Source organism: Meriones unguiculatus, chromosome X (assembly GCF_030254825.1).
Source record: "Meriones unguiculatus strain TT.TT164.6M chromosome X, Bangor_MerUng_6.1, whole genome shotgun sequence".
In the NCBI taxonomy this organism is placed as follows: domain Eukaryota; kingdom Metazoa; phylum Chordata; class Mammalia; order Rodentia; family Muridae; genus Meriones; species Meriones unguiculatus.
This window is the reverse complement of record NC_083369.1, coordinates 120,942,096-120,959,107: the sequence shown is the minus strand read 5'-3', so window position 1 is coordinate 120,959,107 and position 17,012 is coordinate 120,942,096. Positions and strand designations below refer to the sequence as shown.

Below are 17,012 nucleotides of genomic sequence, written 5' to 3'. Positions count from 1 at the left end.
GGAAATATATACATTGTATTTAGGAATACACATGTCTATGCATATACATACATATAGGTGAAAGCAGACAATATTTAGGAATATATGTGTATATGCATACACTTAAATCTATGTAACAACAATTGGTAGAAAAAAAGAGACCATAAATTTGAAAGAAAGCAAGGAGGGATTGTATGGGAAGGCTTGGACAGAAGAAAGGGAAGAAGGAAATGGTGTAATTGTAATTATAATCTCAAAAATAAAAGAGATTTTAACAAATCAAGGCGAGGCTAATGAATTTCAAGTGATAGACATTTAATCATCCTTATTGTTCAGTCCAAAGGGAAAATTAATAAAGGGAGACAGCAGAGAACATATACCGATGACTGCACTCATCTACCCATCTTCTAACATCCAGCACCCACCCCACCACAAAAAAAAAAAAAAGAACAAAAAATAGATAATTTCGGAGAAAGTGACTTTAAAATCTTGGGGAACATGCTTGGCCTTCCTTGAATGGTTTGGGCAGGTAGAGGAAGAACCTTATAACTATACAGACTAAAGAAGTTTTTTTTTTTTTTTTTTTTTTTTTTTAAGACACACTAAGCTGTGAATGCAGTGAATCCTTAGGAAATGTGGAGAACCTGACCAAGCATCCTTACCTGAAAAAGCAATCCTAACATTAGGAAAAAAAAACATCCAGAAATTCTTCTCCAGGCCAACTAGTTTATTGTCCCCAAACAGATTCTTGATACTTGCATTGCTACCTCCTGGCATAGTATCTTTCTTTCGAACTTAGTAAATGTAGTACTGCAACTGTGAACACTCCAAAGATGAACACCCCACCATATGAAGCAAAACCTAGGGGGGAAAGACTACTTTGTATTGCAGTAGGTAAAGTAAATCACATTACATTTAAGAGTTTTTCTCATTGCTTTTAAGTGCTGGGCATTGTTGTCAACTTTCCATAGTAGTTCTAGGAGGTTGGTGCTTTCATCCACAATGTATATATGAAACAATTAAAGCTTGTGGAGATTAAACATATTGAGGGAGGCAAAGTCAATTCTCACTGTAACTCCTGAAGCTCAAGCTATTTCTCCCAAGTCGTATATAGCCCTTTGTTATTCTGTTCCTTGCAAGGACAAACTGAGTATACTCCCTGCAACGGGTATAGCTTCATTTTGCTGTGCAGAAGGCTTTGCTTTTAAAAACCTGCATTCCACAGGCAACTATAGACTGGGAGGAGTATTAGCCTCTCCTGTGGATGTGCCCCCGTATTGGTTGCCCAATGGAGAGTGGTCACCCTTGAAACCATATACAGACAAATAACAAGAATGGCTGTGTGTGTGCGTGTGTGTGTGTGTGTGTGTGTGTGTGTGTGTGTGTGTGGCACTGAAACCATATATACATAAACAATAAAAATGGCTGTGCATGTGTATGTGTGTAGCTTTGAAACCATATACACACAAACAACAAAAATGACTGTGTATGTGTGTGTATAACAAAATAATCAAGAAAAAAGAGGCTATCAACTTGAGAGTAGGGGGCATGAGAGGAGCTTGACAGAAGGTAACTGGGAGAGGCTAGAGGAGGAAAGTGAGGGGGAAATGATGTAATTCTATTTCGGAAACCAATTTTAAAAATGAAGCTTTGTTATAATTTCTCACTCTTGGTATCTCACACAGACCCTGGCCAATGATAAGCAGGGCTGAGACAGTTTTGAATGGGGCCTTTCAGAATAGAGCAGTTTGAGTCACACATTAACTTTTTAAATCAGGACATTACAGATTCAGGAGAAATGATGAGGGAGGAAATAGACTTTCAAGCTTAATAAACACAGATACATGAGGGAAAGATTTCCTCCAGTGTGTATTCTTCTGCTCTCTGAGATCCAAGGAACGTTGACATCTTTTTCAGATGAGTGGGCTATCTAACACGAATTATATAGCTCCTGCTAAGTTTCATTATACCAATCTGTAACAATTATTACTTTATTTTTAATCATGTTGAGGACACTAGTTTTGTCTCCTAATGTTTTGTCTAAAGTAGTTTATGTTTGGAAAACTTGTAAATACTGCTCAAAGATGATTTAAAAATGCTCATGACTTAAAAAAAAATCCCCTAGGAGGTGATTATAGTCAAGACACCTATTCATTTTTTTATTAAGAATTTTTTCAGGGGGATGAGTAGGTGAGTCACATGGAAATCCACTTAATATGGAACTCTTTCCCTATTAAGTTTGGAAAAAATAATTTCAAGGTTTAGTGCGGAATAAGAAAGCCACAGAGCTTGGTATGTCACCATGGATATGTGAACTGAAAGGGGGGAAACATAGCTGCTTTCTAGTTTTAAAGCATTTTAGAAAACTAAGCTCATCAAGAACAGATTCTTTTTAAAAAGGTAAATTAAATAGGCAACCATCCTGAGGGAAGCCTGAGCTCCAAGCAGACTTTGAAAAATCTAATTAGGATTAATTAATACAAGCACGAGGAAGAGAAGTGAGGCCCATTGGAAGTTCCCTTGCAACTCTCAAGGCCATATGTAGAAAACAGGATGAATAAAAACTGAGAGAATTGGCAAGAAGGAAAGACCCTGAGCAATTTCTGGCTCCCCTTCCTATCTTCTTCCAACTCATGGAGTCAGCATGCAACCAAAGCCTGGCTTTTACCATATATTCTAAGGCTGATTCTTGCCAGAGGCAAGGGATGTACCCCAGGGACTCCTGCTCTGCAAAGCAGCTGAAGCAGCAGTACAGCTAGCACCTACTTCCAATTCTTTCTGCTTCTGTTCTTTTACCAGGAAAATGGCAATCACCATAACCACCTTCCTCCTCCTCCTCCTCCTCCTCCTCCTCCTCCTCCTCCTCCTCCTCCTCCTCTTCTTCTTCGTCTTCTTCTTCTTCTAAATCCTGAAGTTCATCCATGGATAGAGTTTAAAACTTCATAAGGAACACAGCAAGTTTTATAATTGTTGTCTCCTCCCCCTCCTTCTCCCCTGTTCACATTCTTCTTGTACAAATTCAGAAGTAGATATTGAGAAGTTACTTTAAAAATGACCATTAGTGTGTGGCAATAGAAGGCCAAGACCCTATATAAAACGTCCAATTTCTGGACAGACATCTCTCGTAGAAGATGATTTCATAAGGTTCAGCATAACCTCAACAATTTCTCCCTATAACTGGATGACATTAGCTGAGAACCACCTTAATTCCCCTTAGAAGACTTTTCTGGCAATGAGGAATTTCTCAAACTGAAGTAGATTGTTTCTCAATAGAACAAAGGTACTAGTATATAAGCACAAGCAGAAATAGGAGCCCTGTGATGCTTGAACTATCATTAATTTAAACACATAACAAGGCTTGAATGAGTGAGATACAGTACATTGTATAATTCCGAAAGGGAGAGAGAAGGGATGGGTTTAGAGTAGGGAATGGATAGAGGTGTGGGGCAAGCAGTGTAAATAAAAGGGTACACCCTTTCCCAAAGAGCACACAGTAACCTCTTTAGAAACACTATGCTCATGGGGTTGATCCTCTTAGATATGATGGCATATAATTTCATGTTAGAATAATAAAAGATATTTACATCTAGAACTGAGAAATGTCTATATGTTGACAAGTTGATTTCTGCACCAAATCAAAGGCTCCTTCAGCTCTGCTACATGGGACTTAATGATAAATATAATTCATAGCACAGGCTTGAGTTGAAGAAGAGGGCCCTATCTATTAACTATGAAAGAATAGCAAGAAGAACTTTAAAAATCATAATATATATGTGTATTTCCTTTGGAGAAAAAAGATAGCACATTAACTTCAAGCAATGCTGGGGCTGCATATTTTATGGGGTTTATTTGTATTACACATCTCTGATGGGCTCTATTTGTGGCTGAACGTACAAACATACTGATTACAATCATTCTTTCCTACATTTAGGAAAAAAAATTAATTATCTGCAAAAAGCAGAAAGGCTTAGATAGACTCTCAGTCAGTAAATGATAATAGACAGCACCCAAATATAATGACTCTGTTTCCTATTTTATCTGTTTCAGGCATTCTGAGTGGAATGAATAGGCAAACTTAATTCGCTTTCTGAAGATCCTTCAGAAAGGATTTGAATTGGGTAATAAGGTGCTGCATTGGCTCTTCCCTCCCCCACCCCAGACCCCATAGGAAGCAAGAAAACAGCGTTGCCAGATTATTCACAACCCAAAGGGACATTTTTGAAAGGATATGATGAAATCTGTACTTTCGAGAACACAAAAGTCACTTGTTTTACCCCATCCACACAACAAGGAAAGGAACAGTGAAACTGGGAGGCGCGGAGCTCAGCACTGAGCCAGGCTTGGCTGCTGAAAATGATGGAGCTTACACTTGACCTTGTAAAGGCTGTTACACACTGGATGATATTTGTCCAGACTTACCTCCTGTTGGCCTTTTGTTGCTTTTTACTGAAGCAACCGCTCGCTGCAATTGCTCACTCCCTTAAGGCAATTATTATTATGCTATCCCACCTCTTTAAACGCTGCTTCTGTGGTGTCCAAAATTGGTTGGTTTGTTTTCAATTTTGAGGGTTGGGGGCATGAGGCTTGGCTTTTTGAGGAAGAGAGCCGAGTTAGAAAGAAGTTTGACCAGAATACTCGAGCAAGATAGCAAAATGTATAGACCGGAAAGGTTAATGAGCCAATGTACCTTGCAGGGAGAGGGTAGCCTTAGTGAATGACTGGCACTGCATTTGCCAAGAGAGATTTTACTCCAGGCGAATGAGAAGGGCATGGCAGAGGAACTACACTGTAGATTCCGAGGCTTTTCAGCTTCTGTAACGAATAAATATCCAGAGGCTACTCTGCCTTCCGGCTTTCACCATGTTCTGACTCCCTGAGCAGCCAACATTTGAAATGGGCATTTTATACTCACTCACTGTCACCCTGGGAACACATGGGTCCTTATGATACTGGGTCATGGGAATTATCTTTCTGAACTTCTGCCCTCTTGGGAAAATTGCATTGAATTAGCTAACCTTTCTGAATAGCCCTTAGAAACAAATCCATTCTCCCTGTCACCACCAGCAGACATGGGTAAGTATCTGCTTACTACCCTGTGGTTATCACATCTGCCACCTTTTAAGTTCAATAAAAGAGATAACTTCCCTTGCCAGCTTGTGTAGCAATAGAAAACCTATAACTCTGTACCCCCAAAAAGCAGAATAGGAAAAGATAGCTGCTTAGAGATCAAAAGAGGGTGAGCCATGGAGTAGTGGCTGGAAGACAGAAGCAATAGAGTTTCGCTGCTAATGAGAGACAACAATATCAACGGCTCCTTTGGTAGGGTTTTTGTATCCTCTGGATGGCTGACAATACTGTCATTGTTTTTGGTCAGGTGACACATAGGCTGTCTTATATGTAACCAGTCAAAGCTGAACCAATTTTTCTCTAGTTTCTAATTCCTTGGTTTGTTCCTCCAAAGGCGTTGAGAACTTGAGAGGGTCTTGCCACCATCCAAAGGTAGCAACTTGTAAGAAAATTCTTTATAGGCATCCTGTGCTTCTACTTGCCTTACAAAGAGAATCCCTGGCTACTGTTTGTTACAAACTATCTCAAGTATCTTTGTGTAGTGTCTGTATAGAGTTGGATGCCATAGTGTCTCCATTCAGAGAAATGGACACTGCCAGTGGTGAAAAATAACTTATCTAGTTGCGAATCTAGCCTTTAGACCAAGAGATTGTCACTTTGCTTGATTTTATTCTTGTAGTGCTAACAATAGATTTGAGCTCCCTAAGCTGAAAATGCTCTCTCGTAATTCATCACACTGTGTGCAGGAATAATCCAGCCCTCTTTGCCTTGCTCCATGGGAACTAAGGCCAGGAAATCTGACAGGAATGCTGATCCCCTGGTTACTGTCATTGCTCTGCACAATTAATAGTTCTGAATCTCTAATTCATGCCTTCAACAAGCACCCATAAAATGGCAGTAGACTGACATATTAGCTTGCAACTGAGGAAAAATCCCAGACTTTTCACAGTTCTGGATGGCATGCTCTCATAAGTTCAGTGATCATAGAAAAGAGGTTTAGAAACATTGCTAGAGCCAGAACAAATAAGCAACTAGTTATCACACTTTTCCTTGCCTAGGTAAAGGCAAACAATGCTAGATTTGTACAGAGCCCACTTCATTTCCTAAAATGATACACAATATCCATGTAACATGAGGATGAAACATTCAAAAAGCTTCTTTACGTAATTAGTTTTGGAAACTTGATGTGAAATTAACACACAATGGTGTCAATTCTCCCTTTGTATCATTCATTAATTAGGCCATCTACCCTTAATAATTGCCTTTTTTTCTTTCTTTCTTTTCTTTTTTTTTTTTTTTTTTAGGTTGAAGTCGTAGGACCAGAAGTTCAGTGGCAGCCTGTGCTGTGAGTAAAACCTCAAAACAGAACAAAAGACAGAATGACCACCTTTATTTAGTTGAAATCACTAAAGCTATTTTTATTTTGAACGCTAAAAAAAAGGATGACAAAATGTCAATTTTCTGTCCTTTTAGAAATGGACTCCTTTTGAATAGTTTTGCTTGCTGAAGTTCCAGATGCTGGCCTGCATACACTAGTGAAGTACTAAGATATTGGCTGCATTTATCACTTCTGAATCCCTTTGGAACGGAAAACAGCTTCTATGAATGCAGAGAAGGTATCTTTATCTGAGACTAAAAATAAATAAATAAAAGTGCAGTGATAGCAGGAGGAGAAAAACCACTAACGATTTGACATCTGAGGGATGACCTCAGCCTTCAAAAGCAGAGAAGAAAGGTAGGGCTAATCTTGCAAATTCTGATGAGTTACAGTCACTCACACAGACAGGAAAATGCACGAATTTGATAGAGTCAATTATTACTGCAGATCAACAGAAAAAGCTCTCTACCATACATGAATAAATACTGACCGCATTGCTGGTTCAATCATTCTAGCCAAAGAAATGGGTGTACTTGGATACCTGCATAGGTCAGGCTCCCAGTAGGCAATATTAATACCCACAGAAATTCCAAAGAACAGATCTGACTGTGATTTGTCTGGTGGGGCTGTCTGGAGGTGTAGCTCTAATGAGAGCACGTGCTTGGCATGCACAAGGCCCTGGGTTCTATCACTGCAAAAACCAAGGCAAATCAGATGAAGCCAAGGGCAGAGACTCAACACTGCAACTGGAACCTAAGAGGTTTCTCACCGTTGGCAACACTCACACAGGTAGAGCCTACATACATCTTCTCTGAGAAACTAGTCTGCGCCTTTAAGTGTTCAGAATATTAAAAAAAAAAAAAAAAAAAAAAAAAAAACTTCATTGGGAAATAGTAAAGCAAGAGTCTCTAAGGAGAGAGAATGAATTCAAAACTGATGGTGCAGCTGGAAAAACAGTAGGGAGTAATACAGGATATTAAATAATATAATAAAAAACCTATTTAGGTTGCGTTTGGGGAATGGAGATTCTAGTGAATAGAGAATGGAAGTGTTTGAGAGAGCAATATAGAGTCATGGTAACAAGCGAGTGCTTTGGATTCAGAAAGACCAAGCTCTGACTCTGAGACTTGCTGGCTGAGTGACCTCTGAATGGAGCAAAAGAATCTCTCATGCTCATCTTCCCTACCCTCTTTATGATGCTCAGTGTCCACCACAGTGCCTCCACAAGGAAATGTTTAATAGGCGTTTCCAGAACCAATTCAGGGAGTGCTGAAGTGAGTCCCAATGAGAGAAGAAAAGGAGAAAGAGTGGTGACAGAAAGTGTTGTAGTCTCACACACCTTTCGATGAAGCATCATAAGCCAAGGTAGTAAAATGGCGGAGCAGAAACCCAAACACAGGGGCATGCTAAGGAAAATCAATAAAGAAAGTATACTAGCACAACAGGAAAAAGAAAAGTAGCAATAGCTGAGCAAGAGTGTAAGAGCACACATTAGAAGGAGAGCGGGGAGGGGTATGTGAGAGGGTGTGGAAGGAGGAAAGGGAACGGAGACATGTCATAATTAAATTACAACCTCAGAAATAAACAAAAAAAAAAACAGGATGTGAGCAATTACTTTATGGAGTAAAGACAGTCAAGGAAATCAGCTACAGAAAGTTTTGGCAACTTTTCTGGGAGAGGGATAAACACCAGACATGTAAGAAACCAATAAAGTATACATGAAATGCATATGATCTTCATGTAGGTATGTGGTAAATGACAATCAAAGTGATTTTTTTCAGATGAAAATAACAGAATTTTAAAAAGATGTTTTACACGGGCTCTATCCTCCATATTGAAAAAAAGGCACGGTAATCAACAATGCTGAAAGTACATATGTATAATAAACTGTACATATCTATATTTTTCAAGGCATAAAATGTGCAATTCAGTAACATGCTGATCAGTTTTCACCTAACTACTATCAAAGGCTCAGGACTCACTTGGGGACAAGATATGTATCCTTGATTGAATCCATTTGAAGATCAGAATGGATCTATTATTATTAATCCCTTACTTGGACTTCTCACTATAAATGTTTGTCTCCCTCACACACTCACATATACATATAGATATCTTTTATACACCCATCAGCATTTTTATTCAACTTTTTTATGCTAAAATAACAATGATCAGTCACACTTCAAATTAAGTGTAAGGAGCTTGGTGATAGTACTGATAGTGATAGAACATTTTCCTGGCACACGTGACTCTTCGAGTTAGTTCTCCAATATAAATGGGTTGAAGAAATGGCTCAGAGGTTAAGAGCACTTGCTGTCCTTCCAGAGGCCCTTAGTTTTCGATTCCCAGCATCCACATCACGCAACTTATAACCACCTAACTCCAACTCCAAGGGCATCCCATGCCTCTAGCTTCCAAGAGTACCTGCACTAGCACGCACACATTCACATGCACACAAACACACAAATACATAATTTAAAGTAATAAAAGCAAATCTTTAAAAGGCGTAAGAAAAAGTCATTATTCACTGGACACCTAGCAGTCTGGACTGGGGCTTGGTGAAAATTGCTTTTTCTTTATTTTTTAAATATAATTTTTAATTTTTTATTTATTTTTATTTTTACATTAATTATAGTTTATTCACTTTGTATGCCCCATCCCTCATTCACTCCCAATCTCACCTTTCTTCCCTTATCTCCTCCCATGCACCTCTCCAAGTCCACTGATAGAGGAGGTCCTCCTCTTCTTTCATCTGACCCTAGCTTATCGGGTCTCTCATCATGACTGGCAAGGCTACTCCCCCATCAGGGGGAGGTGATCAAAGAGCCAGCCACTGAGTTCATGTCAGAGACAGTCCCTGTTCCCCTTACTAGGGAACCCACTTGGAGACTGACCTGCCATGGGATACATCTGTGCAGGGGTTCTACGTTATCTCTATGCATGGTCCTTGGTTAGAGTATCAGTCTCAGGAAAGACCCCTGTGCCCAGATTTCTTGGTTCTGTTGCTCTCTTTTTGGAGCTCCTGTCCCCTCCAGGTCTTTCAATCTTCCCCTTCTTTCATAAGAGTCCCTGCACTCTACCCAAAGTTTGGCTGAGTCTCAGCATCTGCTTTGATACCCTAATGGGTAGAGTCTTTCAGAGGCCCTCTGTGGAAGGCTCTTGTCCTGTTCCCTGTTTTCTCCCTCTTCTGATACATTTTCTAACCCTAACAATTCATTTCACACCCATTCATTTCACAGCAGCCCCATTTTAGAGATACAATATCCTTCTACCATTGTTAAAAATAACCTAGAGTGTCTGAGCTATTCACTTCCAATTTCTCAGACTTCTTTTATCTTTCAAGCAGGGTAGCCAGATGTTTCTAATGGAACATCAGGATCAGGTACGACAATATTTAAATGGCAAGGTCTCTAGCCTTTCTATAGAGTTGTGTTATAGAAATCTCTAGGCTTGGACTCCAGCAGTTCTCCCACTGACTGGGATGATGGCTCAAGTTTAGGAAGTGAGCGTCTGCTATATTCAGTAATAATATCCCAATATTTGCCCACATGTCCTCACTTGAAAATCTACAGGATTGAGAACCCTCCTCGGGAGAAACTAAAGTGCATCAACAATCTACACTTATGAAAGTGTAAGCCATATAGAAAAGCAAACCATCTAAAGGATGTAAGATGGTTACACCCTGAACATCCCAACAAAACCGAACAACATCCCTGTGCGGATGCTTCATCCCATGACTTCTATACCTTGCCAAGAATGCTACTCTGCCTCAACAACTCAGGAATGGCATTATTTCAAAAAGAGAGAGCTCAGCACAAGTGGACCTAAGAGAGTTTGACTGTGAGGCCTTTCCATTTCAGCAACACAAGGAAGGGAGGGTGCTCCAGCAGAATCTCGTTAATGCTTAATTTTAAACCAGGTTTTGCCTGGAGGAATTCTGTCTGTGGGTTTGTCGACATGACCAGAGTGCTTCAGTTGTTCAAGCCCATAGTTATCCTCATCCTAATAAATAGCCCTGCCTGCTTGTAGCCTGTACAAAGTGTGTGCTGGAACACACCCAGCCGATGATTCCCTAATCCCAACCAGGTGATCCAGACAACTTAGCATTGGTGATCATATAATAGCAATGAGGCAGCACACATATGCTTTCTGGCTTAGTTTAAGCATTCCTAGGGGATAGCAGACTTCACGCTCTCATAACTAGATGGGAGCTGGAAGCAATCAGGCCCTTAATGGCCAAAACAGAAAGTGACTGCATCACTGAGCACCTCTTGACAGCCAAGGCCTTTCCTCCTGAATGATAATGACACAAAACGTACTCTTCTTACTGTATGTTAGGTATGTGCATGAGCACACGCTGACATGCACATACACCTAAAATGTAGCAGGTTTAAAAGCCTGAAATAGCTATGCAATTTAAGTTCAGTATGTCTTTGCAAAATCCTAATGGTGCTTTTAGAGTGAAAGTCTGGAAGGACCTTATTGGGGACAGAGTGATATGGCAGAACGAATATTAGGTTGCCTCAGGAGAATACCTTGGGTTCTGGTTCTGGTTCTTTTATTAGCTAAATAATTTCAGGCATGCCTCCTGGGACTTTGTTTCTTCTTTCTCAAATGAATGGGATTAGATGAGCTCATTTTTTCACACAGCCTTTCTGACATTCACACGATAGTAAAATGTTCACTGTGGTGGAATTTATTCAGTAGCAAGTCCATCTACCAGTAAAATTGGGACATGTGAAGACTTCAGAATTCTGTCTTTGGGAAGTTACAAATGCCTGGCACCTGACAAAGTTCCGTGCCTAAAGCAGACATTAATAAGTGTTCACTCAACAAACCTGCGTGTCTAGACCTCATCAAAACAGTGTATTTAGTTTTGTTTCTTTTTTGGTTTGTTTTTCTTTTCTTCTTCTTCTTTTTCTTCTTCTTCTTCTTCTTCTTCTTCTTCTTCTTCTTCTTCTTCTTCTTCTTCTTCTTCTTCCTCTCTCTCTCTCTCTCTCTCTCTCTCTCTCTCTCTCTCTCTCTCTGTCTCCTCTGTCCCTCTCTCGCTTGTTTTTGGAGACCATGTCTTAGATTAACCCAGGCAGTCCTCTCCAAATGCTGATCCTCATGCCCTGGTCTCCCGAGTGCCAGGGCTATTGAGAGCATGTGTCATGTGTGTACCCCTTACTTAATATTTTTTAAAGTGCTGGGGGAGGACACGTGCTTTCATGGTCCATTACGCTACTGTCAAAACAAAATGTGCATAGCCTTTAAATACTCATGCACCTTGCCCTTTAAGTAATCTTTGTATTATCTTCTTACTATAAATATTCTCACAGCCAGATGCCCCTGGTTGGTGTTGGGCACACAGTGGACTCTCAATCAGTGTTAGGGAGTGAACATATGAATGCACTTACTTTTCATTTTTCTAGTTCTGTGCAATTTACTTTTGCATAAGGCCCCAGAATCTGGCCTCGAATTATAAAGCAGTCAAGGGAATAATTAGCCATTGAAGAACACCATCGTTAGATACGGCATTTCTGTTCATTTTACTATAAAATATTTTCTCAGTAAATGGGTTTTAAATGGCCAACACTGTGAATGGGGCAATTAGAGCAGTTCCATAAGTAGCCATGCAGAGGGTTGTATCATTTCTGTCCTCCCTCCTAGTTTAATTCACCGAAGAAACCAATTAGCCCTATCACTTTGCACTTCCAGAGTTTAAAGACAGGACTAACCAGTCCATGCCGCTCTCATCAGTCTGGATAAGTAACAGCTTAGAGTACACAGAAAATGTACTGGAGGGAAGCTAAGAGCAGGAGTCAACAAGGACAGCCACTCCTGTGTTCAAATCCCAGCTCCACCCATTGAACAATCTTGGAGATCTCGGAAAGTACTTATACTCTTTAAGCTTCATCCTTCCTGTGTGCAAAGTAAGCTACTGAGACCCATCTCATGGTGCACAGTGGGCAACAGAGCACCTGAGATGTAAGCAGAAGCTCCTTAGTGTATTGTACTGCTCTGCCACATCCCTACAAAGCTGGAAACAGTTAGGGAGCGGTCATTATCTGCAAAGGACATAGCTGGAAGCTCTTGACTGGATGTTCTGTTCTACATCAGAAGCACCATTCTCTTGTGGTTCTATGACGAAAATCTAAGCTGCTACCTCACTTGCAGAACTGTCCTTCACACCTCACAAAAGCCATCAGTCTTAGACTGGTATAATTAAGGCTGAAAACATGAATGCTGGGGAACACAGATGTTTGGCTTTTCTTATGTCCATGTGTGGTTTTAGTTAGTAGATACCATTTCACTCCCTTCTCTTTAAATGGTATTCTAAATTCTCCTCAGAATGGTAATGTGATATATGTGAGGAAGACCACAGACTAAAATCAGGATAGAAGTTGATGACAACTGAACTGAAATTTCAGTTTCTGAATCATGCCTCTTCCACTAACTATGTAATTGAGTGTCCTTGAGCAACATGCAACTCACTATACTTCAGTACCCTTGTTTACAAGAGAGAGGAAATATTAGAGTATTACCATAAGGATTACGATAATAAAGGTAACAGCTAACATTTAATAAAGGCTTACCACACAGATGCTAAGTGTCTGTATACGTGCTATTCTTTTGTGAACTCGAAAAATGAGACTCATAAAGATAAAATAAGTTCCCACATACTCTATAGCAAGGAAGTATGTGGAGCCAGAATACAAGCCTGGTATTATGACTCTGTAGCCTGTAGTTTTAACATGCTGCCTATCGCTATGAGCTCCTTCAGCCTGTCTGTCATTCTTGCTTGCTCGTCATTTTTCTTTCTTTGTATTTCTCTCAATATCTGTGGAGACGTCATGCCACCCAACACCACAATGAAGGGCAGCCCCTTCAGAAACCAAAGAATGGTACTTACAGTGGTGGTCAGCTTGCCTCCGTTCTTCTGCACATACTGGATGGCATCATGGATGGTAGAGAAGAGTCCGAGCAGCACATTCTCCATGTCGTAGATTCTGTACATGCCATTCACGAGTTCTTCAAGAGACAGAATGTATTCTCTCCAGTACTTGTCGATCTCCACCACACTTGCCATACAGCCTTGCATGACCACATTGCAATAACCACCACAAGGCTTAACCATCATCAGTCCCTGGCAGTAAGAGCAATACCACATTCTGGTGAGCATACGGCCACAGTCCTTGCTAAACTTGAGGTGATCAGTAGTGTTGATGACTTCAATTCCGAGATTCAGGGCCTGAAGGAAGATTCTAGTGACTTGCAGTGACTTGGAAACCTGGGTCATGATAAGCTTGGGGAAACTGCCAAAAACTTTCAGGTCACGTCTTGCTCCTCGGAGACACTCGTTGATGTCTAATACTGACTCGGGCAGGCCTGGGTTCATCATCTGGGTATAAATGATGGGAAAGAGGCTGTCGAACAGTTCATTGACCATATCGTCCATGTTGATATCAGAACCCAAGATGTAGAGAGACACATCTGTGAAAAATTCACTGACAAATTCGAAAGCTTGTGGAGTCAGGCTGGGGTAGTTATTCTTAAACATGGCGTTGGTGTAGTTCTTGGCATGGCGAACAACAATTTCAAAGGCCTCTGTAAAATAAGAGAAAAAGACATGCCCACAAATTAAAACATGAAATCCAGGCTGTAATCAAGTGTAACATGTCTCTGTTGCTTTGGTGATTAAGGTCCATTTGCCTTAAATCATTGACTCACATTCATTGCTGGCATTACCTATATCCCTGCAGTTGTTTGCTCCCATAAATCAATTTTCCTTTTTGAATGTGAAGCCTAAACTTTGATGTGCACATAAATTTTTAAACACATATTGCATTTCAAACGACAACTGGCAGGATTCAGTTAACATTGCAGCTGTTCATGAAAATATTGATTAAAAATTGGCTAAATCAGAAGTTATCTCTCTTGCTCTCATTGATTTGTTCAGTTAACAAGAAGTTGCATTTAAGGGCATTTCAGTTTTAGACGGAGATTAATATTTGACAACAGACCATATACTATATAAGCTCACATAACCATCTGAGCCTGTTCAAACCCAGAGGAGAGGCAAGTTATTAGCCAAGAACAAAAGATAAGCCCAATTGAGTTATTTTGGGTAAATTGTCTCTGAATAACTTAAAGGGAGTTATCTGATAGATTGCCAGACCTGGAAAAGTTATTTGTCTACTGAATGGGTATCTGGGCGGGAAGAACAATCCATGTCCTTGTCTATCCATCTGATATTGACAATCACTGCAAGCTGAACATCTGGAAGGATAACTGCTAAGCCTCTTCGGTAAGTTCAGCTTCCACATGGCTTGGAAGCCTAGTCCAGTCTACAGAGACCACACATTCAAGATTACATCTGTTGCTTCAGTCCCTTGGCATAAAGCCCAATAAGTGCCACTGCTTTGAGAGAGTAGAAATGTATGCCATCCCATTGTCCCAAATCAAAGTATTCTAAAACAAATTATCCCAAATAACTGGAGTGCCACATTTATGTGCTTAAGAAAGCAACCGCCATAACAGATTTTTGTTTTAGAAAAAAAAAGATAAAAGAGTTTAAAAAGAAACAAAATTAGCCAAGTTTCCTGATATTTTTACCTTACTACTTTCAGATCTTCCCAAAATGCAAAGGTCCATGGCAGATGTACACTAAATGATGCCAATTCACAAGCCTTGAAAAATCAAATTACTACTTTCAGATGACCTAAGAGACTATATCCCTTGGGAATCACTTAGCCCAATGTTTCAGTCATGTGTGGCAGAAGTGAGCTCTAGGCTGAACCCCCACCATCTGCCCTAGATCCTCACAAGCTAGAACTCACTCCTCAGATTCCTCCCTGGAGCTCAACACTTGCCCAGCAATGTTGGAGATGTGCCAGCGTAATTCTAAAGAGTTTCCCAAGCCCACTAGAGACCAAAGATGAATTTAAATTAGAACTTAGCCATCTACAAAGGTTTTTGAGAATATGTGGACTGGGTATTGGATGGGGTGGCCTTTGCACCACCGAAAGATTACCAGTGTTGGCGGATTCATTCTATTTTGCAATTGTGTGACCCAGGAGCAAAGTTTTCCTTTCTGTCAATAATTACATGCTCGTTTGTTTGTTTTCTTTTCTTTAGAACATTAAATGATTCTTTGAAACTTTACCTTATAACAATATTCCTAGCTACACTTGTTACTTCTTCGTCATCCTTGAATCTAAATGTCGAATGAAGCTATGTGATCATCTAGCCTGATGCAAAGGGCCAGTCAATTGTTTAAAATAATCAGAAATGTTAATATTTTAAATTGTTGATTCATTTTAATTCTATGTAGAAACATGTTATTACACATTAGTCTTGCTAGGTGCTATGGATATTCAAACTAGATGGAGATTAATGATATACCAGCCTTGTCGAAGAAACATTCACAAGCGGCCAAACACAGTGGTTCACTCTTATAATCCCATCATTTAGGAAGCAGAGACTGGAGAACTGTTCCAAGTATTTCAGTGTGATCTACACAGGGAATTCCAGGCTATCTGGAGTTACATGGTGAGAGCTTATCTCAAAAAGAAATACTTACAGGCTGTATAGTTTGAAGATTACAAGCCATTTAAAAGAACATTATGACAGCTACTTTTTGTAGCAACCTTCTGAATTTGTTATTATCAACTCTGATTTAACAGATGATGAAATTGAGTCTCAGTAGAATGGATATATTTCCCTAAGGAAACAGTTGCAAAGTAGAAGTAATCATTTCCAACCAGAGTCTCTAAGTGACGGTTACACCCTAGCTGCCCTCCAACTCAGAGTCTACACACATTCTCAAGAAATTTTGTAGAAAGTTAAGTTCTGTTTTAAACTCATCGTTTTCCCATAGGCTTTCTCATCTCTGAATGAAAATGTAGCAGACGAAATTGAAACCCGAAGACCTATAAAGCAGAGAGGTACTTTCCCCTTGGCCTTGGGGCAGCATGAAAGAAGTGAAGGAAAGGTGCTTTGCAGACGGGTTACCCCTAACAGAGCTCAATCACCTGGACCACTCTAAAATGAATACTCTAGGAAGCAAACTGCACCTGAATTGCGGTGTACTACTTCTCTAATATACAAGATACACATAGCAAGAAAAGCCCACAGATTCTCCTGCCAATAACAGTTCTTTCTCAAAGTTCTGTTGCCAGCACTGCTGGATCAATAGAAAAAGAAAATTACAAAAGATCATGAACTCGCCTACAGAAACAACAATAACACAAATTGCAGGCCTAGCAAAGCCACATCACCAGGGGCCCGTGAGCAAAGAGCAGGCAATCGAGTTCATAACACAGGCAGCCCCTGCTCCCCTTACTTGGAGATCCATATGGAGACTGAGCTGACAATAGGCCACATCTGAGCAGGGAGTCTGGGTCCTTAGTTGATGGCATCAGTCTCTGCAGGACCCCCTGGGCTCAGATCCTTTAGCTTTGTTGGTCTCCTTGTGGGGCTCCTGTGCCCTCCATGTCCCTCTATCCCCACACCCCTCTTCCATAAGACTCCCTGCGCTCTTTCCAAAGATTGGCTGTGAGTCTCAGCATCTGCTTTGATGCCCTGTTGGGTGGAGCCTTTCAGG

General features: G+C 40.3%; 1 protein-coding gene across 1 annotated transcript in view; it reads right to left on the bottom strand.

Annotated features, from left to right (window-relative positions):
- Nucleotides 1–17,012, bottom strand: part of Gpc3 (glypican 3) — a 363,266-nt gene that overhangs the window by 142,927 nt on the left and 203,327 nt on the right. Inside the window, exon 3 of the mRNA XM_060374526.1 lies at nucleotides 13,320–14,014. Coding sequence (XP_060230509.1) covers nucleotides 13,320–14,014 — 695 coding nt within the window. The remainder of the gene's footprint in view (nucleotides 1–13,319; nucleotides 14,015–17,012) is intronic.